The following is a 24,110-nucleotide window of genomic DNA, read 5'->3' as shown; positions in this document are numbered from 1 at the left end:
AAGGGTCAGATTAAAGAGAACTTGGAGCTTTTAAGTCTAGACAGTTCCCATAGGATAAATGAAAGTCTCAGATTTTAGAATCAAGCCCATCGATTATTATATTGTTGTTTTTAAACTATATAAACATGTGTTGTTGTTTTTTGGTTAACTTATTTAAATGAAAACACTAATTGTTAATTACATGCATGCCAGCATTAGGATAAACATACTTCAGCTCTTCATTCAGTCCATTACAGGTTTCTATTCTGATATGGCTACTTCTTTGGATTTTTTTCCTTGATCTAATTTGTACAGGTGTGCTAAGATTTGCTGCCACTCCACAGAAATAAGCAGCTGTACAATTATTCTTTTCCCTAGCCTGAATCGGTGTTCAGCAAAGTCAGAAAATATATAACAGACACATATAGTGCAATGAACCATTAAATTATATTAAAATCTGTTACTTCACTACATCTTTTTGTAGAATGGCTGCTTAAGTATAGAGTAATAAAGAAATCACTAAAGAATACACAAGTACTAAAAGTAGTGAAATACATCTAAACAATAACAGAAGAAAAATATCGCCATTTATCATATTAATACATTATAATATGATTAAACTGTGTAATGTTCCGATCATATTGCTGCTATTGTTAAAAAATAGATACAGATACTTATAGATAGGGAATACTTATACATTCCTGAAGTGTAAATATGAAATAGATAATTAAAAAAAAATACTGGCAGTATGTTAACAGAATGCTGTTATGCAAAGCAAGAACAATTATAATCTGCTTAATATTTACAAGCTACATTTGCATATTTACAACTGTTAACATTGTTCTTAGAGACTGTTAATGCGCACATATCTGCCTCCCCCTCCTGCCGCCTTTGAGACCATTTCAGCACATTCAATTTCGATGCAGTTAGGGCAGATGTTTGAGAATACTAATCATTTATTAAATTATTGATTTATTATGGGAGATATGGGAAAGTAAATCAATAGCGTTGGAATGCAGAGAAAGTTTCAAATTATCAGTTATGTTGTATCTCTTTAGTTTGTTGTCTCTTCACTGGTTTCCACCCCATTTAATAGATCCAAAATTCTAGCTGTGGATTGGTCCTATTGTCCTGCCCACATGATTGATATGTTTCTCTGCCCCTATTGCAGGACTGAAAGGTTTTGTTTTGGTAGCACAAATTGGAAGGTGTCAATTAGGTGCGATACATTCTATGCCTTGCAATTTTGTGGGAGAGTTAACAGTTTAGATTTGTTTCTACCAGATAAACAGCTATACAGAAAGGTCCTTAATGCACATACTCCTGAAATCAAAAAGATATGCATAAGTTGAGAAGAAATACTTGAAAATCTGAACTTTTGTTATAAACAAGTTGCCTTTCATACTCATAAAAGGTAGGTCTGGGTTAATTTAGGATAAATCAAAGATTAAATGAGGCAAACACTTATACTAGCTAGACCTTGCCAGTATTTTTCAAAAGTATCACAGGATTAAACAAAAACACAATTTTAATCAGACTTAAATTATATTTCAACTTGTCTGAGTAGCAATTAAAACACTTCCTGATAAATAACTTATAATATAGTTTTTTTTTTTTTCACCACTTCAATTGCAGGGTAAACAGTTTCATATATTATAGAACTCTAACTTAAAATTAGAGAGTGATTTTGTTGTACTATAGAATAGGCAGTAATTTGTTTTTAAAGGTCTAAGTAGAATCAGCTTGTCTTTTGTGCAAACCTTTGCTGAATATCATTCAAACTTCCATGTTGTGATTTAATCTCAACCAAATCAAGGGCACTTCAATATAGGTGATTAGACATAAAGAGGTGTTTACAATTGGACAGACTGAAATACAATAAGAAGTAATAGTACACAGACTGCCACCAAATAAAATGACTCAAGGATATTTTAATCAACCAGTGCATGTTGAATGTTGAACAAACATTTTCAGCCTCTTTGCAAACTCAGTTCGCTCTGCTTGACACCACCACTTATGGCCACGAAGCTACATTTTTTTTTTTTAACTTTTCATTATGTTTAATTATTTACAGTTGAGAAATTGAGTGTATTACTTTATTAATGTATTAATTTATTTTATCTTCATAAACAATTACATCTCTGCATTTCTTAAATATTTTCTTTGATTCCTTAAACTACCACTGCCTCCTCTATTCTCTGCAGTACTGCACAGCAGAGTGATTTATGTTGTCATATCAGCTCTTTAAACAGTAATTGTTGTTTGACCCCTTTCCTGTTTCCACCTTCAAAAAAGACCCCTAAATATAATTATTCTGAAACTGTGCTCTTATTTAAATATAAAATACCAAAAGCAGAGCTGTGGGTCAACAGATCCACAGTTAACTTTAATTGACCACTGTGTATAAATGTTGGGCTTTCACGTGGTTCATTTTAGATGAAAAGTTTCCAGGTTTGTCCCAGCAGGGTATATCTACAGACACACACCAGTGGCCAGGCACTGCAGGACGCTGACCCGCAATATACAACCTTCCCTTTCTCTTCCAATATACTGAATTCACTCAGTTTCTAATCATAGCCTTTCTCTAATGAAACCTCAGCCACTAACAATACATCATCTGTAGTAAGAGCTTAGAAAGAAGGATTTGAAAAAGCAGCAGACTCCAATCATAGTCCATATCATCCTTCCTATTATTATAACAAATGCTTTAGAACTCCTTTTTCGCACATGACCTTCATTTGGGGGATTTAGGCTTTTACAAGAATAATATAAACAAAATGCTTATAATAATGGCAACTTGGGATGGTCCAAATTCTCCCATCAATTTCAAATTAATACCAATAATTGAAAGTTGGTAGAAGAGCCCTCTGTCTAACAAAATTCAGTATCAAGTATTTGAATGCGATTTTACCAATGCTGGGTGAGTCAAAGATTTGATTTTGACCAGACATAAAAAGGATCCGTTTCAGATGTCCAGACCTCATCTATTAGACCTCTCTATAGAGGAGTCGAAACATTCTGCAGGACTTTCCATACTTTCCATAAACCATACAAAACGAATGCAGAATTATCAATTTCAATTTATACCTGAATTAAAGCCACATAATTCAGATCAAGGACTGTCTAGAAAGAATGAAAAGCAACCTCTTGGAAACAGACCACTTGTTAGTGAACAAGGTAGTTTTAGTGTACATTAGCATTTTGGAGTGCAATGTGTGTTTATAAATCAGTTTATGAGGCCCCATTCTAATCAGTTTCAGTAAATTGCAAGGGTTTGTTAAACTGACGTCTCATAAGTGTTGTGACTAAAATACACAGATTAAGATCTTGCAGACTCTCAGAATACATTTCTATTGGTCCTAATTGTAATTAATAGGATGAGAAACAATCACGGATAACATAGGTTAATTTAACCCTGAAGCAGATGTTATCTTTTTAATTATGTGTACCGTAAATGTATAGTACGCTCGGAGCCGATGAGAGTTATGTTGCATTATGTGAGTATTTGTCCTGAAGGGTATGCTTTGTCTGTCTTACATAAACACCGCTAGGCAGACTGAACAAAGGGCTGAAAATCAAAGCTGGTAGAAAAACACCTGTCGATTGTTCCTCTCGAGTTTATACATTTTCTTCAACCCTCCAGTCAATTCATAAATATATTCCTTCTGCCAAATTTAAATTGCTTTCAGACACAGTTAGCAATTTCTTTTTGAAAATTAGTATTCCAAGTTATTTTCTGTAAGGCTGCAGAAATGAACATTTCTTAGGAAATTAAACTGGACCTCAAGTAGTGACCACAACCTGTATTTGTATTATATTTTGATCTATGATTTTATACTGTATTATTGCACTTTTGTCTTGCTCTTATATGCTGCATAAGGGTGTCTGCTAAGAAATAAATAACAACAACAACAACAACAAGACCTTGCTATGCTTGATGCATCGCTGTACACAGGGCATATCGGTGTTCTAACATGCGTGAATGATACACAGTCATATAATAGGTAGACTACCAGTTTGAGGAAGGGGGAAGATATCAGTGCCTTTAAGGGAATTGGGAATAAGTTAGAAAGTTAGAAAGTAACTGCCCTGAGTCTTTCCTGATACACCTTTGTAATAATTATTTGAGACTTTTTTTTATTTTATCTTGAGAAGTGACTGAATACAATGACTGACTGTCTATTGTTTTAGATTAATCTAAGCAGAGACTTTGAAGCATAGAAGGTCTGGTGAAAGATGAAAACAGGCTCTTCAGTTTTATTAGAATTCCAATCCATATAAAGTAAGGAAAGGACAAAAAAAGATTGTGCATATAAAATATTATTCCCAACCTTACGATACTGAATCATTCAACTACAAATGCAGTCTCCTGTTGTAATGGTCACATTGTTACAGTGTTTGGTTGTCCCCAAGCTGTTAATTTGTTCTCATGGCTAATACTGATATCCTTCATTTCTGGAAACACACCACCAGACTCCATACACCACATTCAAGCCTGAGATGAAACAACCTCTAGCATGTTACTTGAATATCCCTTAAGTGAGGATGTCACTTGTAAACACCTTTATTTGGATTTCTGCTTCCAGTTCAGTGGAATATTTTTTTATTCTTGGTGCCCAGCCATGACTTTACTTCTGGTCTTCTTTCCTAATACATTTATGACTGCTGCTGGGGGACTTTCATTCAATTGTTAGCTTATCTTCAACAATGTCACTTTCCTTTATAGGCAATTTTCCTAAAATTGTAAATCAAAACTTTTGTTAATTGTTGAGATGTCAAATACAGTTCAAATAATAACTTGTTGGGACCAGTATTCCCTAAAGATAGCTGATGTATTTCTATTAGTTGTTAGAAAGTAACACCTCTCCGGGGATCTTGGAGTAATTGGCTTAGAAACCCGTAATTCACCATTTCTGTCTCTTCCACAGAATTCCCCTCGGTGGTGATATTTTTTTTTTTATTACCCTTTGCTCTTTCACTGGTTTTCAAGAGACCTGAGATCAGTCAGTTTAAGTGACCATTACAAACCAGTGATACATTGCAAAGTGTGTCAGATTTATTTTGCCTCTGGATCTGTTGCTGATCATTCTCAATCCATATGTCAATGTTCCTAAACCTTATGCCACTGTGTGTGTGTGGACAAACTTGCTTTCAAGAAGCAATAGCTGAGTGTTTGTGCATGTAATAAGCTGTGATATGAAAGAAGAGCTGGAATTCAATATCCGTATACAGAAACATTTAATTTTAAACAGAGCAATTATATAATGTGCCACAGATGCTCAGTATATTAAAATCAGTAGTAAAACCCAGCAACACACAATGGTTTCCACCCCTCAAGATGCACATGAACATTTTTAAAGTGGTCTTTATACCAGTGTTTTTTTTGTTGTGGGGAAAACCTTGTAATGCTGAGTACAAAGAATTCAATATTACTTTAGAAAGAGTTATTACTTTCTTTATATCAGTGTACATGTGACAATCAGCATTTATTTTTTGTTTTAACTGTTCAAATCACATATAGCTACATTATTAGTTTGTTTGTTGGTTTATCAAAGCTACCATCTATGTCCTTCAGCCTCATAGGAAGATAACTTACAAGACTTTTTCCAACAGCAATTTCGTTGGAGACTTAGATGGCATTTGTACCCCAACTATAATTAAATATGGTCATTTGTGCCATTATGATAATCTCTTCAGTGTATGCCAAGTGACAGCAGTGTTTTCAAGAGCTAATTGAATGTGGAGTGCTGTCATAGAAAGGGAACTTCTGGGATCAATTAGTTACTAGCAACCAAATGAGCCAGAGGAGCCAAATGGCCTTCTCTCTTTTGTGACCTTCCTTGTGTTCTTAAAAACTCATGACACAGACACAGAAAAGATGGATGTTATTAATGCCAAGGTCTATTTACACAGTGCAACAAGCTGTATGCCATGTATTATGTATTACTGCATGAATCTCTCTTCCTCCTCCAAGTATGTCAATTTCAAACAGAAAGCTATGCAGATCTTACAGGTTTTGCACAGCAGTAACAATTCAAGCGGAGCAGTATTTTGATCTGTGTGGTTATATTATTTCAGTATTGTACTGGTACACAACATGGTTATCACACACCACATTGCATAGTATGGATAGACCAGTTCCATGCATAAGTGCTGTCAATTATGCAAAATGTACAGGAATGGGGAAAAATAGGTAATTCTGAAATGTATGTAAAAGAAAGCACACAAAAAATGAAATGGACAAACACATTCTATCTTTGTCTCACCGCTGAGATAAGCCTATTTTATATTTGATTAGTATTTAAGCTTCTGTGCAGCCAAGACTAAACGAATAATGGGATGCAGCAAAAAACGGCTGTCCCTATTTAGTTTTTGAGGTGGAAAAATAATAGTTCAGTTAAGCAATAGTGGAAGCTGGCACCTGTTTTACATTTAATAGTTTGAATGTAATATATCCACCTGCATCTAGATTCAGTTGGGGAAGAGAACAAATTACAATGGAGTGAATAAGCTATTTGAGACTAACAGATCGGTGGATAGCCTTTTAATGGTCTTCTGGCTTAGAATAAAAGTTGTCTTCAGATTAAGGGGTGAAAAAAGTCCATCCTAAATGACTGGCAATTATACAATCCACAAATTCCACCTTTTAACCTATAAGTAGGGCTAGCTGTTTTTGGTGTATATTCAAATCTAAATGAATTGCTTTAAAATGACTGGTGCTGAAGTTAAAAAAAAAAAAAGGTAATTAAGAGCAAGATTGACTTTCTTTTCTCTTCTGCAAATGGTGTGCTAACAAAACACTAGTACTCTGACTGACTAGTTCATTGCACTGTATTCATTGCTCACTTCAGAGAGTGTCTTTCTTTTGTTTAATTTAATTGGAATTACTTGTCCCTTTCTTAAGCTTCTGACTGTTAATTATCTCGGGTCAAGCCTTGAACAGTAGGGATGAACATATGGGCAGTCTGGGAAATGTTTGCTGTCAGGCCCTCCACTTCTTGCCAATAGTGTAAACTGCAGCGAAGTCCTAAGAGAGAGGAGTGATAAAGCCACCACTGAAACAGTATATACAGTGCCTATAGAAAGTATACACCCCTTTGAGCTTTTGTCTAAAATATACATTTCTTGGGGATCGGAGATGACAGCAATCCTCAAGTCATGCCACACATTTTTGATTGGATTTAGGTCAGGAATCTGACTGGGCCATGCAAGGACATTTACCTTATTCTTCCTTAGCCACTCCAGTGTAGTTTTGGCTGTGTGTTTCAGGTCATTGTCATGCTGAAAGGTGAACTTCTGCCCCAGATTCAGCTTTTTTGTAGAGGGCATCAGGTTTTCCTCAAGGACTTTTCTATACTTTGCTCCACTTAGTTGCCATGGGCCTTCTCTTGGTAGCCTCTCTGATAAGTATCCTTATTCGGTCGTCCACTTTGTAGGGACCGCCTGATAGGCAGTCTTGGTGGTGCCATACACCTTCCACTTCTTAATAATGGTCTTGACTGTGCTCCAAGGGATATTCAAGGCTCACTCATTCACTGAGTGGCCACTTTATATACACTCACCTAAAGGATTATTAGGAACACCATACTAAAACTGTGTTTGACCCCCTTTCGCCTTCAGAACTGCCTTAATTCTACGTGGCATTGATTCAACAAGGTGCTGAAAGCATTCTTTAGAAATGTTGGCCCATATTGATAGGATAGCATCTTGCAGTTGATGGAGATTTGTGGGATGCACATCCAGGGCACGAAGCTCCCGTTCCACCACATCCCAAAGATGCTCTATTGGGTTGAGATCTGGTGACTGTGGGGGCCAGTTTAGTACAGTGAACTCATTGTCATGTTCAAGAAACCAATTTGAAATGATTCGACCTTTGTGACATGGTGCATTATCCTGCTGGAAGTAGCCATCAGAGGATGGGTACATGGTGGTCATAAAGGGCTGGACATGGTCAGAAACAATGCTCAGGTAGGCCGTGGCATTTAAACGATGCCCAATTGGCACTAAGGGGCCTAAAGTGTGCCAAGAAAACATCCCCCACACCATTACACCACCACCACCAGCCTGCACAGTGGTAACAAGGCATGATGGATCCATGTTCTCATTCTGTTTACGCCAAATTCTGACTCTACCATCTGAATGTCTCAACAGAAATCGAGACTCATCAGACCAGGCAACATTTTTCCAGTCTTCAACTGTCCAATTTTGGTGAGCTTGTGCAAATTGTAGCCTCTTTTTCCTATTTGTAGTGGAGATGAGTGGTACCCGGTGGGGTCTTCTGCTGTTGTAGCCCATCCGCCTCAAGGTTGTACGTGTTGTGGCTTCACAAATGCTTTGCTGCATACCTCGGTTGTAACGAGTGGTTATTTCAGTCAAAGTTGCTCTTCTATCAGCTTGAATCAGTCGGCCCATTCTCCTCTGACCTCTAGCATCAACAAGGCATTTTCGCCCACAGGACTGCCGCATACTGGATGTTTTTCCCTTTTCACACCATTCTTTGTAAACCCTAGAAATGGTTGTGCGTGAAAATCCCAGTAACTGAGCAGATTGTGAAATACTCAGACCGGCCCGTCTGGCACCAACAACCATGCCACGCTCAAAATTGCTTAAATCACCTTTCTTTCCCATTCAGACATTCAGTTTGGAGTTCAGGAGATTGTCTTGACCAGGACCACACCCCTAAATGCATTGAAGCAACTGCCATGTGATTGGTTGGTTAGATAATTGCATTAATGAGAAATTGAACAGGTGTTCCTAATAATCCTTTAGGTGAGTGTATATAAATGGAGTTTCTGGCTTCATGTTTATCTTTCTAATACCACTTTCATATACAAATCTATATATAATCATTGTTGCTGCTGTCTTCACTTAAAATGAAAAATATTGTCTGTTTCATTGGGGTTTCAGGTTTGGAGGAACTCATGATAACAGCACACCAGAAGTATTTTTTAAGGCCAATTACCATTACTCCTTTAACAAATTGCCAATCAACGGCATCTCATTTATCAACTGAGTATAAATTGGGGAGAAATGTTTAAAGTGGAAATGGTGGCTTATCTTGCCAATTCAGCACTTCACCATTGTTTATCCCTTACATAAATCATGTTATATATCCACCAAGACACTGAAAAGATCAGGATCTGCCAAGGATTTTGTCAAGGAGACGCAATCTCTCCAAACTCCTCACAGCAACACTTGGAGAAGTGACTTTGGACTATGAGGAAAAAGGAATGAAGATACATGGTGCTTAATTACCTATGGTTTGCAGATGACACCATAATCTTCGTAAAAATACCTAATGATCTGCAGCTTCAAATTCAAGAACTCTCAGATGCAAGTAAGAAATCCAGACTCAAAATGAACTTGAGTAAGACCCAAGCCATTTACAACAATTGTTAAAACTATTAATCTTTAAGTAGATCAAAAGATACTTGAAGTCAAAAATTAAAGTGCCCTACAGAATATTTCTGGAGGTTACTGTATGTCTACCTTGGACAGCACATTAATGCAAATGGACATCAAAATTAGAAATTAGAGAAATCAAAAGAAGAATGTACATTTAGACATAAATGGTATTGAAAGGAAATTATCCAATTACTTAAAGTATTTCATCAAATCATACTGAGTTATGGTCACTAAACACAGAAATAATGCAGGAACTGGAAATAAAGCATGGAAAGGCATAAGCTTAAAATAAGAAGACACAAAACAAATAAATACATGTAGTATGTCTACAAATTATACAATGGCACAGGGTTGGACACATTGTAAGAATAACAAAGCAAAGATGGACAAACTAAGCTATAGAATGGATCCCATGAGATACAAAAATAAGAAGAGCAAACAAAAGATGATAAGATTAAATAAGAAAATGTGCTGGTGTGACATGGAAAATAGGTGCTGTACATCGAAACAAGTGTAAATATCTTGGAAAGGCCTTCATTCAGCAGCAGATCGATAAAGGTTGATGATCTACTGTATATATATATATATATATATATATATATATATATATATATCAGTCACACAAAGGAATAGCCACACTGATTATTCATTGTAAATTTAAGACTGAGGTACTGGACAAGGTATACTGATAACCTGTCAGAGAAAATAAAATGATTCATCACATTGCAGGCCTTTTTAAGGAATAATAGCCTGCATCCTCTGTCACATAGATATAATCTGAAGACATGTTCTGCTAACACAACTGGGCAGCTGGAGCCAACAGATTGAACACACATTGCCCTCCTGGGTCTTTGTGTCACACCTGGAATTAGGCTATGCTGTCCTTTCACCTGGTTTGTGCAAGTATGAGGGAACTCTGAGGGATGAGGGAAAAGCTGGTTTATTAGGAGGCACATCATATGGCAATTCACAAGAGTTTTGTTGTAGCTGGGACTTCAGGCACAGTGTCACACCCACAAAAGAGCATGGTTTGAGCAAAACAGAAGCACATACAAAAACTTAAACAAAACTCAAGCTCCTTATTGAGCCTACCTAAAAACATAAATGGGTCCCCCTATAAACATATAACTTAACAGGAACACCACAAACACTTTTGGAAACCAGTCCAAATCCACAATCTGTAATCAGAGTCAAGTCCATATACTACATGTGCTTTGCCAGTTGATAGATAGATTGATTGATTGATTGATTCCTCACTCTCTTTGTTGCTCACCAGCACATCCTCCTCATCCTTTCATTAGCAAACTACTAAGACTAGGTTGATGAGCACCACTTGTGTGCTTTGTATCTGGGGTTACTTGCTGCAGGTGAGCACTTCTCTGCTACTCTGTGGAAATGTCCACACTGCTAGCTAACTCAGGCTCTCCGTGGTCCTGCAGGATGGAAAAGATAGAAAAAGGTCAGGTACTTAGTAATGGTTTCATCACGCTATATATGTATATATCACTCTGTTATGCTAAGTCAGAGAGCTTGAATGCTGGTCTTGGAGTGCCCCTACAGATGGGTAGATCTTAAGCAATTGCAACCATGCAGAAGTAAGAATATGGATTAATTTGGTGTTCATACAGTGCGATTTATATAATCAATGGAGGCTATCAAAGGTTATTTTTATATAAGTATAAGGGAGGAACAGTTTATGAAAAGTTCAGAAAAAAATATACTCGTTTGCTAAATTCCACAATACAGTAAAAGCAGGTTATTTCTGAAATCAAGCACTATGAAAGGAAACATATCTAATTAAGTTAAATATTCAATTAAGGGTTCAGTAAACCCAAGTCATTTAGAGCCCTATGAGAATATAATCTATAAGATTACAGGGGAACTTTAGATCTTGGGTCGAAAACTCATTCTTCTGTTAATTGATCAGGAATCAGTTATTCTGCCCAGGAGAAGATGCTGTTATGTCTGTGAGATAGCTTCTTCAGCAGTTTTATAGCATGTGCATAAAAAGAACACTTGCACATTGATAAATTTTAACTGCAATGGATAAGTGCTATGTATTTACATATGGACTAGTCAGCTATTCAGTTCTGAAGACTGAAAGAAAATGACACACACTGTGCCCATAAAAAGGCAGGCACAGATGCCTTGGTAGATAATTGGATTAATGTTCCCAAACTGCTTTACGTTCATATTCACAGACACAGTTTGAAAGTAACAGGGTCTCCACTGCCTGAAGCATACCATTTGGCTTGGAAATTGTTCATGAGCTACAGGGAGAGATCAGGGACTATTAGGAAATCTAATTATTGGGCCGTGCATACATTGGCAAATTTGCTTATGAAACGGTTTCAACATTCAGAGTTTATGCTGATGAACAGGATAACGGCAGTCAAGCCTGCCATCTTTCATTACATAGTCTTGTAGTCGTTTCAGTTTCCCTAAGCTGGAGTAGCCTGACCTATGTTTCAGATGTCTTTTATTGAAAACCACTTGGGTTCTATTGGCTTGAAGAAATCATTCGTCCATTTCCATGTGAGATTTTGGATTTTAAGTTTTATCTGGCAAAATGTCAGTGGTATTTAACATGACATACACAGTCATCTGTTTGTCAGCCATTCTGATACATTTACATATACATGGGGTCTTTTTCCATGGCTTGAACATCAGTGTGTCAAATTATGCAGTTCAGCTACACTTACACTATCTAATCCACTGCACTGGGAATAACAGCAGAATTATTAAGTGAGTAGATTTTTCTTAACTGTTACAATTTAAATAATGCATTATTGTTGTTTAGTTTGAAAGATAAAAGAGTGCATTCTCACAATTATTCACAGTGGAAATGTGTTTAAAATACAGAATGTTTTATTAATGCTATGTTTTATTAATGTGCTGACTGATTATTATTTAAACAGATTATGTGCTCATATTGTGCTCTACAAAACAAACAAATTAATACGCTGCTTTATGGTTTACCATGGTTACATTTCAGATGAATCCTCAGATATTTTAGAACTAATTAATTAATTTAGTCCTAAAAAACATAGTTCCTTTCAATCAAACATTTCTTGCTTTATTTATTTTAATAATTTGTATAGGCTATGTGTGACATAAACAAGCTTACTTATGTTTTACTTACCAGTGCCCATAAAAGACAATACAAGCCCTGAATACAAGCCCCTACATATCGATTCCACATTAACAATACATACAATAAATTATCAAATTACTTTTTTCCCTCTGAAATCAATGCATAAAAAAACAACATTGTAGTGTTTTCAGTGTTCAACTGCCATCCAGTCCTTTTATATTTTAGGAAAACTCTTCATAATAGAAAATCTATTTAATAGATTGGAATAAATGTGGGTATTACATGCATTTTAATATCCTAAATAAATGTTAATGTATTTTTAGGCTTGTCGACTAATTAAAAAATAAATATAAAAAGACTGAGACCAACCACAAAGTAATCTATTTGTGACATGTTTCAGGCTCCCACTACCCAATCACTAGCAAATGACAGTGAAATTGGTTAAACAAGTGTTCTCTTTTTAAAGGAACCACTTTACACAAATATCTTTCAAGGAAACAGATTGCAAATGCATTTGCAACAGCAAACCTGATTATTTGCTAATAAACTTATCAACAAAAAAATGTAGTGGATGTTTGCAGACATGCAGACACTGTACGAACTAAATTCCTTTCCAAGCAGTGAGAGTCTTGTTGAGTTGTTTTCCTACTATGGATTTCCCCCCCAAAACCAACGGTAACAGCAGGAGTTAGAGTGAGTGAGTGAGTGAGAGATGTGAGATGCACTGATATAGAATACAATCTAAATGAAAATGTGTGAATCTAATTGACTGAAGTGGCTTGTCATGTGCTTTGTCTGCAAGCAACCTCAGTCCTTCAGCAGGAAAAGATCAAGGTTTAAGTCTGTAATGTGAAATATTTGTGCTTTGCAGTCTATGGCAACAACACATCAGACCTTTGAATGACTCTTCTGTAGAATTCGGATATGCTTTTCATCAGGTAATGGTCCCATGTCTATTTCCACCATTCAGTTGGATTGACCTTTTGATATCCACAAGCTTTGATTAATTTAAACCTAACAAGATCAAATGTGATTTTAAATTAAAAAAATAACTTGCATATCAAGATGAAAACCACAAATAGAGACCTCAGAAGCCTAAAAGCTTATTCCTAATTCAGAGGTTCAGCTTGGCAGAATAGGGCCATTCACATCCTCAACTGACCTGTGTGATGACCCATTGAAGCTCACAGGAATGAACTGGGGCTAAAGTCATCCCGCTAGTTTTTACCTAATTAAGGAGCTCCCTCTCTTCCCTGTGACTTCACTCAATCATTATCACATCTGTTGATTCGGCTAAAGCAACCTCACTTCTGCTGCAGGAGGCTAATTAAGAATTTGTCTCAGAGAAATGTGCCACGGTCTGTGTTTAATGTCAGTGCACTTACCACTCTGATATCTGATGCCAATCTTCACATGGCATTCCTTTAAATGATAGTGTAATGTGTTAGGAGTCAGGATTTTAGAACTTTGGTTTGATGTTGCTGATAGAGATTATTGCACTGGCCAGGGAGCACAACCAGTTTCTCACAATTAATATGTGTGCATAAGCAAGGTTTGTAGATCACTGCTGCCCATAATTGTACATGAACACAGTGGCACTAACCTAATAGAGAAGGCACATTCAACCATGAACTAAATGATTAAACGTCACCAAATCAAGCATTAATTGTCTAGGACTCATTAATATTTTATGTTTGACCAAGTAAAATCTCTTGTGGTTCAGGCAAAAAGACAAAGCTTTTTATGCTTTAAAATAAAACCAAGAGAATAAGAGCAACTAATCCTTCTTTTCATGTTCAGAATGTCAATTTGAATAGGAAGTTGCCATAAATTAGTAATATATTCTCATGCCCAGATATAAATAAACATATTTCTAAAAAGTAGTCTACTCTTAAATAATCCAGATTTGTAATTTTCTTTATTCCATGTTGCCATTTTATTTTCCTAATTAGATTCTTCACCAACATTTATTGCATTACATAATAATATAAAATATGAATTGATCTGCTGGAGCTCCATTTCATGAAGTGTGCTACAGCCCACAAAAAGGAGATACAACCTTGATCTAGACCAGACCTGAAGCAATATTTTGATACTTGTAATCTGTGAATAATTTGTAAAAAAAACCTCAAACTAGTGTGAGCTGGCACCCAGGAGGCAGAAATACATTTCAGTTTTAGATGCAAAAGCTCAAAATAAAACCACCAGCACATGAGCCTAAAACACTAAAACCCAAAGATGCAGTCTCTCACAATAGCCCACAGTCCCTCTACTCCAGAGTTCTCTGTGATCATTGACTGATTGACCAACCATACATGAGGCAGCAATGTGCTGCATTCTCATGCTGGCCAATCAGTCAATTAAGCTTCCCAGACCAGCACAACAAGTCCATGTGGCCAGGGAAGCTGTTTTCAAATGGTAATATTTTTTTCACAAAGTGACCGACCATTGTTTGAAAATATTTAAATATGAGTAACTATTTGAAGCTGCTCTCTTATCAGCAGCAGTGCAATTGACTTAGATGTGCAAGGGGTTAATTTGCTTTTAATTCAGATTAAGATTAGGCTTTAATTAGTTTGCTATAATGATATATTTGAATATAGCATATTGAATAAAACATTAGAATCACAGACTGACTGACTCACGGGCCTCTATCCAATAGAAACCAGCTGTATTTTTGATTTATTACTTATTTGTCTGCTTTTTAAGGGAATAAAATAGCAATTTTCCAGTTGTAGAACTTCAATAAAGGAGCCTGGCATTATAATATCAATTTTTGTTTTGTTATGTTGTGTGATGTAAGTACAGAAGTTAAAGTAGAGCATTTTACGGTTATGATGCTTACAACTGGACACAGATAACAATTAACACAATGTGACATTTTTTTAACTTGAAGACGTCCACATTAATTAATTAAAAAACTGTTTATTAAAATCCTTTGAAAATAGATGTAATTACTTTTGGTTGCTGACTGTATTTATGTTTGTGTATTTATATTTTTAAAATCAGATAATACATTTTAGAATGTTTGCATTAAAATAAAGTGTGACCTATATAATGTATTATGTGATGCATTGTTCCCCACACAGTTTAAAATGTGTTATATGTAGGCCTAGATAGGGCCAGATTACTTTAACCATTTTTTGTTAAAAACCAACTAGTTTTCCAATTTAATAATGTCAGGTAGACCCATAAATGACTTTGCTTCTACAGAAATCTATTAAACCACTGCATTTCCTGTATTTCCACAGGGATTTATGTAATTAAGTGAAGCCATTCATCTTTACCAAACTGCTTCCGAATAATCAGCAATGAAACAGTGCAAACAGTTGTTTTTTTGCCGATTATAGCCTCTTACGTTGTGCATAAGTATTGTTTTTGTTGTGTTGTTATAAAAAGTCAATGACTGTAATCTAAGATATTTGTTAGACTTGAATAGCTGTCTCCAAATCTGTATTCCCATTTTGCTAACTACCAAACCTAGGCTAATCATAGCAACACAAAACCAATCTTTTAAAAGTGGTTATTTTCCAAACATGTTCACAAGGGCTTGGAAATCTACACTTTCAGTTATGTTTATTTCTTGGGATCATTTGCATAGCACTGAGAATAGAAAATTGGAAATGGTAAAACTGGATCACTCCATCCCTTCTAAAAATGCTTAATAATTCTCACTCTAGTTTCCCCTCACTTTCCCCTCAGTTTCTCATATAGTTGTGGTTCCACAGCAATACCCAGCTCTGAATAAGCAGGGTAGGCAGTAAACCATATTCCATATGTTGTCCTTTCCACTTGAGTTGCATCCTTGCCCCTGACAGTAACAGGCACAGGTGCCTGAGTCGACATGCACCACCATGACACTTTGTTCCAGCTGGCTATCCATGGTTCCCGCCATAGTTATATGAGTAAAGTGAAATTCTGCATCTGGTCTCAAATGCTAATAATTCCTGTCCCTCAGTTTCTCACAAAGAGTCGTTCTGTTGAACATTGACATCTTTCCTAAGAATATTTACAGCATGCCTACATATTCTCTGTAGTGATCAGCTTCTGTATAAATCAAATGATGTCAAAATATCTGTTCTGAATATTTTTTAAACACCTCATTCTTACTGCTTTATTTCAATCTATGAGTAATACTAACTGATGAAACTAATCATTTTTCTATTCTGATTTAGTTGAAAGTGTACAACACTTATTATACTGTTATAACTTCCTCATTTATTTCCCCACTTTCCTATATACTTTTCCTGTAACACTTGCATACTTAGACTTTTGAGATGCCAATGTAAGTAGTAGTTGTTGTAGTAGTTGTCATCCTGCGGGTTTATGTAATGATTTATGCATACAGCTAACCACTAGGACTAAAAGTGTTGCATGTATTCATCTCACTGAAGTTGTACAGAACCTCAGTTCCTGAGAGATTTTTAATGGATCATGATCTTTGTGTGAACTGATTCAGCAAATAAATTCATTTTTTTAATTTAATTTTAAATTTAATTAGCAATACATTACCAATTTAATTTGTATTTGTCTTATTTGTCTTTCTTTTCCCAGCCATACAATTTATTTACAATGAATGAACATGCAATTCACGTTGTCATTCGGTGGGAGTATACAATTTGTAGGTCAATATTCTACCAGGCTGGTAGTGATTCAATTTGGTTTGCTTATGTAGGTCAGTGTTGGCATGGAAGATACTCACATTAAAGATGTAAGGGGGGAAAATAAAGATGATGTGAATACCATTTTCTATCATGTAATACTGTTTCCCTCTGCCTAATGAATACAAAATGAAAAAGCATTTTAGCAGCTGCATGGCAATTTATTTATCACAATTTGAGAACTAGATGTAATTTAGATTCTGTAACTGCCTTAATTAGTGTGCAAAGGGATTTGATTTGGCAATTATTTCAGCAAAACATTTAGCCATATAGATTTGTGCTAAAACAGCAAAAAAGAAAAGGGGGGGAAAACGTATTCCCAGTACAACTTTTTTTAAGAAGCAGGTCTCTGGAATATTTTCAGTATTTAAATGTTTTATACACTAATTTATATTCAGTGCACATGTTTATACATATTCATTATGTTCTCATGCATATATACATATAAGTGATACCAATTTAGTTGGCAAATCCTTATTTTGAAAAGCTTCTCTCTTACAATTGGATGAAAAGTTTTCAATGTAATTTAAGAAAATAAATGCTTTTTATATAATTGTTTTCTTGCTCTTGTAGTTCGAACAAGTGGATTTATGTTAATATTGTTTTTTTATTCTATAGGGGTTTTGCTAAGTAAAAAGTATTTAGATGATCATTAAGGAAGTTTTCTACCATTCAATTACCTCCCCCTTCACTTGTGGTTCATCAGTTTTTTCAGAAATGTTTGCAAAATTAGACTAAAATGTACAAAGTATTCTTTCAAGCAGAAAATAGATCCTACTGGTAAGAGAGAATGGTTGGATACGTATTTCATTATTCAACAACTGTTTCAATTGGTTGATTTTCCTTTGAAAGCTTAGCACCCGTATCATTTTTGTTGTTTTATTTGACTATGCATAATTGATCTTTCTCTTGAGTATGTTGATTCTTTCAATTATCCAGGGTTTCCTTATTTCAGAATGGGTCTCAGTATTTGTATACGTGATTCTTGCAGTGCATTTCTTGCATATTTTCAGAGGCAGTTAGCTTCTGGACGGTTACACATATAGGAACAGTCCACTGGCTAACTCTTACATGCACAGATGTTTGTTTGGTATTGCGCATAGAAACTGATTAATTCTGTGTTGCAGGGGGAAGGGAGACACATTGTACTTAAGTGCAGTTGTAAATTAGCAAAAGAAAATAGAAAATGTAAGAATCCCAATATAGGCATTCTTTTGACCAAATACCCAAATGTTGGCCAAAAGGTTTTATTTTACAAATAAAGTCAGTATTTTTCTCTTTCATAGACTGTTATTACAGTCTGTAAACATTAGGAGTGAGTTTCATTTTTAATTATTACATTTAGCAGACACCTTTATCCACTTTGTTTTACTTTTCCAGACACTATCATGCAATGTACCAACCAGCATGAAGACACAATAAACAAATATTGTTTAACTATAATTCCACTTTGAAGGCTTTTACAATCAGTTGTTTCTCTTTTTGAATCCATTCTCCTTTGCTCTGTTTAATAGTACGCCCTAATAGTGCTTTTCTCTGAGTCTGTGTTGAGAAAGTAGCATTTTTTTCTTTTGAAAAGCCACTATGTTATTGCAGACAGGAGGTTATGGACCCCAGCCGTCCCGATCAGTGCTGTTCTTAACAAGCTGTCAAGCAGACTCCCTAAGGAACCAGCTCTCCCCCAATAAAACAGACAAGGAAACTCTTACAAGCAGTAGTCTGAAATAAAAAAATAAAAAACATCTTTCACAGTCCTAATAGAAACAAACTTCACTTTTAGTCAAGAGAAAAAAAATAAAACTCCCCTCAGAAGACCAGTACATTCTCTTGTGTAAAATGTATTATGCTTTGAATTTCACTGTATTATGTACATTTGAATGTGTAATGTTTTATGACTTGTACTGAACTGCGCTTATATGTTGTAAGTCGCCCTGGATAAGGGTGTCTGCCAAGAAATAAATACTACTACTACTACTACTAATAATAATAATAATAATAATAATAATAATAATAATAAAAGAAGCAAAAGCTAGCCATTTAAAAATAATCCATGAAAAGGATTTAGCAATTGATGTGGATTTGCCATTGCCTTCATCTTGACAATACAGGGAGGATATTGGAAAAAGGCTGAATGCTTGGATATATTGAAAAATGCTGAATTTAAATAAAGGGTATAAATTCCTTCATTTGACACAAGGTTATTCTGTCATTCAAACAGTCGTTAATGTGTTTAGACTTTGTCTAGAGAAAATTGGGTAACACTTTATATTATGTAATTAATACATTATTGCTAAATAGTTTATAAAACACATTATCAATAAACCTTTAAAAGTTCATTAGATAGATTGTAGAAAATTGTACTGATTTCCAGTTGATTGTTCCAAGTTAAGATAGGATTTGTTTTAAACTTTTGACTGCCACTCCATAGAAACCAATGATTAAAACACTTCCAAAGAATTCAGTGAAATACTGTTTCCTTTCATAAAAGGTCAATTAAACAGGGTGCTTTAAGATTACTAAAATTTCTGTCTCTGTTACAGGAGAAGCCAATGACAAAGATGTGCAGGTGGTTGAGCTACCAATTGTAGACAGTTTGCACCCACGCCCACCCTATCTGCCACTGGCTATCCCAGAAGACCTTGCAGACAGGCTGGACCGTCTCCATGGCGACCCTTCCGTGTGGTGGGTCTCGCAGTTTGTCAAGTACCTCATCCGACCGCAGGCCTGGCTGGAGAAAGAAATTGATGAAGCCACAAGGAAACTAGGATTCAAGCATCCAATAATTGGGTAAGTAATTTAAAAGCAGCACAATGTTGACCCTCTAGGCTACAGTGTGTATACAAGCCTCATGGTAATATATCTACAGCAGGTTACATCATGTATTAGCTAAGAAATCTGCTGTATTTAGGCTAATTTTTACTTTGAGATTGCCTTGCATTGTCTCTGATTCTCATATAGTTTAAAATGAATTAGTAGCTGCTTTGTTTTTACTTCTGATCTGTTGAAATGGAGTGGCTTGACTAACATCTTGAAATGTATAACCAAATAGTTTACTAAGTGAGTTTACAAATAAATGTCAAGACCATGGTCTGGAATTGCCTTCTCTGGCATACCTCTGAACGTATTGGCACCCCACAGCCACAGTAGTAATACTCCTCACCCTTCCCTGAAGTGACAGCAATTTACTGATTGTGTTCTACACCCCCAGTGTCCACGTACGGCGAACAGATAAAGTGGGCACAGAGGCGGCATTTCATCCTATTGAGGAGTACATGGTCCACGTGGAGGAACACTTTCAGAGACTGGCCCGCAATATGCATGTGGACAAAAAACGCGTCTACCTGGCGACAGATGACCCTTCCTTGCTGCAGGAAGCGAAAGCAAAGTAAGTGAAAAGTGAATCCACTTTTGGATTAATTTCTCCTGTATTTCACCCACTGATGAAAGTAGTTGACTTCATTTATCAATGTGTAAGGCCTGGATTAAAAAGCTCTGACCCACCTGCCAGCCCCAGATTCCAAACACACATTTATGTTTCCCAGAGTCATCAGGAACCTGCCTTATGGAAAGCTGCCATCAATTATTGGCTTTGCAATTTGCAATTGGCAGCTGGGCTGTAAGTATTGGTTCATTAACAGATTATGTTAAACCAAGGAAAAGGCACCAGAAATATACTATTTGAGTCTTAACACAACAATTGCAGTTAACTACAGTCAAGTAGAGGCAACCTCCAATGGCATCCTAGATTAGAATTGTCCATTTGTGAGAATGTTTTTTACAAAATCTGTCTGAACTAATTATTGAAAGAGTTACTAGTTGGGGAGCAGAAACCCTTTGTGTAGACTGTAGATTAAAGATAATGAGCAGGCACCCATTTATGATAGATGTGAATCAACACATTTTCCCTAGGTTGTGTTGCCTAGGGCTAAAAATGTTTACCCACCCATGAATGGCAAAGTTTTACCCTGTCATGTTTTGAATTAGAAATAGTATAACATGGCTTCCAACAATACATTAAACCCTGATAGGGTACAGATTTGTAATTTGCTCTTCACAAGTAGCTCAAAGTTTTGATTTGTACAGTTTTTAGCTTTCTGTTTGACTTTGTGACCATTGCATGTATTGCTTTAACTGAGTTATAACTAATTTATAATGCATTATTAATTATTATAAAGTATATATTTATCATCTATTCAACTTTTATAAATCATTAATAACACATTAATAAGCAGCCCCTTAGTATAAAATGTTACCAGTTATTCTGAATGATGTCTGTTTTATACCTTTTGAGGACTGACAAATGAAGATGATATTCATTTATATCTTGGACATACTTAAAACTATTGAATCATTTAAATATACAGCATTAAACATGTATCATATGTGATATGCCATACATATGACTGAGCAAGAATGTTTTTTTTTACCAACTTGCAACTTCCCCAGCAGCAGGAATGTAAGAATCAAATATGCCTAGCAAGTGTTTCTTTGAAAATCAGGTTTTGCATTCTTTCCCTACATAGCATACTTTTAAAGGCAAACATAATTGAATCAATACAAAGTCATTTTTAGTTAGCCTTACAATTATTCCAATGGCAGCAAAGGGCACAGGCTCTTAGCACCTTAGCACTCTGCTATAATGGTCAGTGACACAGGAATAAATAGCTGGTTTGTAGAATTTGGAAATTTTACATGGTAGTTTCGGCAGAGTTAGCAATTACAGAAACATGCATTTAATTCTCCCTGTATAACAAATGTACTGGGACGTCTGCAAGGTCAGACGTGAGCCTAGGCTCTATAATATTGAATGTAAACATAATCTCTGTTGCTCCATAAGATGTCATTTTTTTTCAAATCAGAGATAGTTATTAACTGGTTTGTTTGTACATTTCAGGTACCAAGATTATGAGTTCATAAGTGACAACTCCATATCCTGGTCTGCGGGCCTGCATAATCGCTACACAGAAAATTCACTGCGAGGTGTCATACTGGACATCCACTTCCTCTCCCAGACTGATTTTCTGGTCTGTACCTTCTCATCACAGGTAAGGGCTTCCTGATTATACCAAAAAATAAGCTGCATACACTGCAAAAGACCAATCCAGTATGAATTTACATAATGCCTTTGCCAGGAACTAAAATCAGGATTCAAATTATTTAAGTCCTAGTCATGGTGAGTAGTTGCACTGCTTGAGTTCTTTTAGCTGAATTAACTGTTGTTTTCAGTTTGAAGATCTGGTCCCCTGTGTTTGAATGAACTCAGCCTGAAACTGTATATATATTTTGTTTTCTTTTATGTCAGCATTAGCTACCTACTTCTCCCATTGCCTGCTCTAAAAATGTAACAGGTAGATTGTCCAATGAGCACACTCTCATTAAGCTACACTGTGTATTTCAGACAGTCTCAATCAATAAATAAGTTGTCCATGTGTTTCCAAACAAATTCAAACAGCAGCACAAAGATATCGATGTGAGGGCAGACAAGGGAGATTTGCATGACATGACAGTAGACAACATGTTTACTATACATGTATGTGTGTATATTCCACTTAAAAAAATAATTGCAGAGATTTTGCAGTCCAGGCAGCCAAGTCTGTCAATCGCCCCCTGCATCTCTGGAGAATATCTGTCTTTAAGAAGCTGCACATCCATCAAGAAAAGAACCACTTTTGCATTTTTTTTTTTTTTTTTTAAGATCACCTACTCCATTAAGCCCAGTGTAACAAACAGACTACTCTGAACTTCACTCATCTGAGCAAAAAAAAAGAGAGATCTTATTTTATTTTTCAGTGGCTTTTTCTACATACTATTTGTGTTTTTGCTTTGCAGGTGTGTCGAGTGGCCTATGAGATCATGCAGACCCTCCATCCTGATGCCTCGTCGTATTTCCATTCATTGGATGACATCTACTACTTCGGAGGACAAAATGCTCACAATCAGATAGCCATATATCCGCATCACCCTCGGACTGGGGACGAGATCCCCTTAGAGCCGGGTGATGTCATAGGGGTGGCTGGCAACCACTGGGATGGTTACTCCAAAGGGATTAACAGGAAAATGGGCCGAACAGGCCTTTACCCGTCCTACAAAGTGAAGGAAAAAATAGAGACAGTGAAGTACCCAACGTACCCTGAAGCAGACAAGCTAATGCATCAGTGAAACAAGAAGCCACTGTGTGCTTGTGGGTATTTACCTAGTACCCACCCATCTCAACTGGTACACTTTTAGGCATGGGTACCTCCTTTTTTGGTTGTAAAAAATAGAAGAAGAAAACAATTAAAAACAAATCTACTCTTACATGAAGGGATTGCGATCACCATTCTTTTTAAACAGCCAACGGACTGATACGTGTGATGATACAAACGTACCATCAGGAGATTGTTTTTTTTTCCTTTTCTTTTTTTCTTTTTTAAAGGAACACCTCCCTTCCCTGTGCTCATTGAATGTATCCTCCCCAGAAGCCAACTCACATATTTTTACAATTAAGACCCACTCTCTTCCCTCCTGACTCTCACCCCCTCAAACTCATTCATTGTGTCTGATCATTTTGCTATTAATTTACCTATTCTTGAAAATTCACACTGCCATGTTGTGCTTTTAATGAGTGATCTGAACGTTTTTAGTTGTTGTGTGTATGTCCAAATACGGTGCCTAAAAGAGTTACAATTAAATGGCTTTCTCTCTCTCTCTCTCTTTCTCTCTCTCTCTCAATTGCGCTACTGTGCTTAGTTTTGAAGCCGAAGTGAAATTTGATCCTTAACTGTCAGATGCTTCTTGCATTGGTTAATTGTGCTCAGCTCAAAAGGCACAAAGAAAGATTGAACTCCATGAATGGTTTAATTGTTTGTTATTTTTATTTTTGTTTGTTTGTTTGTTTGTTTTTTTAACTTTTAAACCTAACAAGTAAAAAAAAAAAAAAAAAAAAAATGAAAAAAAGACACCTAAATTAAAACAATTGTCATTGTCATTAC

General features: G+C 36.0%; 1 protein-coding gene across 6 annotated transcripts in view; it reads left to right on the top strand.

Moving 5' to 3' along the window:
• Positions 1 to 23,822, top strand: part of fut8a (fucosyltransferase 8a (alpha (1,6) fucosyltransferase)) — a 252,183-nt gene extending 228,361 nt beyond the window's left edge. For all 6 annotated transcript variants that reach the window (XM_066694455.1, XM_066694458.1, XM_066694453.1 and 3 more), the window contains 4 exons: positions 19,680 to 19,926; positions 20,348 to 20,524; positions 22,034 to 22,184; positions 22,969 to 23,822. In XM_066694455.1, the coding sequence (XP_066550552.1) occupies positions 19,680 to 19,926; positions 20,348 to 20,524; positions 22,034 to 22,184; positions 22,969 to 23,298 (905 nt within the window). In that variant the 3' untranslated portion in view covers positions 23,299 to 23,822. The remainder of the gene's footprint in view (positions 1 to 19,679; positions 19,927 to 20,347; positions 20,525 to 22,033; positions 22,185 to 22,968) is intronic.
• The last annotated feature ends 288 nt before the right edge of the window (positions 23,823 to 24,110 follow it).

The sequence above is a fragment of the Amia ocellicauda genome, chromosome 21 (assembly GCF_036373705.1).
Source record: "Amia ocellicauda isolate fAmiCal2 chromosome 21, fAmiCal2.hap1, whole genome shotgun sequence".
Classification (NCBI taxonomy): Eukaryota; Metazoa; Chordata; class Actinopteri; order Amiiformes; family Amiidae; genus Amia; species Amia ocellicauda.
This window is presented reverse-complemented; position numbering and strand designations above follow the sequence as displayed.